Source organism: Haplochromis burtoni, unplaced genomic scaffold (assembly GCF_018398535.1).
Source record: "Haplochromis burtoni strain Fernald_Lab_line unplaced genomic scaffold, NCSU_Asbu1 Contig_102, whole genome shotgun sequence".
NCBI lineage: Eukaryota > Metazoa > Chordata > Actinopteri > Cichliformes > Cichlidae > Haplochromis > Haplochromis burtoni.
Window position 1 is genome coordinate 439,947 of NW_024582463.1, and position 913 is coordinate 440,859.

Sequence of the window (913 nt, forward strand, 5' to 3'; positions counted from 1 at the left end):
CAGTGCACTAAAGGACCTTTCGCACGAGCAGCTGCTGACAGGCACTGTTAGGGCAACTTGGATGGTTGCCTTCAGAGAGGGAAACATGTCTGAATCAAGGAGGTTGTGCACAGACAACATATTTTTGGGTGGACATCCACACAAGGGAAAAGTAACTCTCTTTTCAATGTGTCTGAGTTGTTCAATTCAGTGCGTGAACCCACAGTTGCCTCCAGGACAAAATCCTCCATTTTCCTCTGTTTGTGCCTTGTTTTGGCACCTGGTTCAGGGATACTGTGGGTGTTACACAGGGCCTTAGTTTTCTCATACAACTCTGTAGCAAATGCATCTGAGTGTTTTCCCTTAATTGTGTCACAAACAGCTTGTTTGCAGATAAAAGCTTCTGCCAGGTCTAAAGTCTCTTTCTGCAGGAATTTGTGGAGTCCTTCGGTTACAGACAGAACAGACTAAAACATCAGTAGTGCATAGACTGCTGAGAACTTGTAGAGCTTTGCTCTGAGACCAACGGCTATGGGAGATCCAATTGCAGATAGGCACTCCAAAATGGCAGGCAATGTCTCAAGAACTGCACTGATTGATCGCAACTGACATGCCCAGCGAGTGTTTGAAAGTTGCACAAGCTCAGTTTTTGTCAATCCCCGCTTTGCCTGAGTCTCCATGAACTTATGATGATTGACTAGGGAGGTGCTGAAGAAAGAATACACACACTCCAACAAGCTGAAAAGCTCCACAGCCTCTGGGTCAGCCTTGCAAGTATTGCACAAAACCAGGTTGAGTTGATGAGCATAACAATGCACATAGATAGCCTCAGGATGGAGCCTTCTAAAATGTGCTTGTACACCTCCGGTGGAGCCACTCATAACGGCTGCACCATCATATGTTTGTGCTACACACTTAAGCTCTGCAAGACCAT

General features: G+C 46.0%; 1 protein-coding gene across 1 annotated transcript in view; it reads right to left on the reverse strand.

Moving 5' to 3' along the window:
* Nucleotides 1-63: 63 nt before the first annotated feature.
* LOC121814903 (zinc finger MYM-type protein 1-like) overlaps nucleotides 64-913 on the reverse strand; it is a 4,204-nt gene continuing 3,354 nt past the window's right edge. The window contains exon 2 of the mRNA XM_042223101.1: nucleotides 64-910. Coding sequence (XP_042079035.1) covers nucleotides 447-910 — 464 coding nt within the window. The 3' untranslated portion in view covers nucleotides 64-446. The remainder of the gene's footprint in view (nucleotides 911-913) is intronic.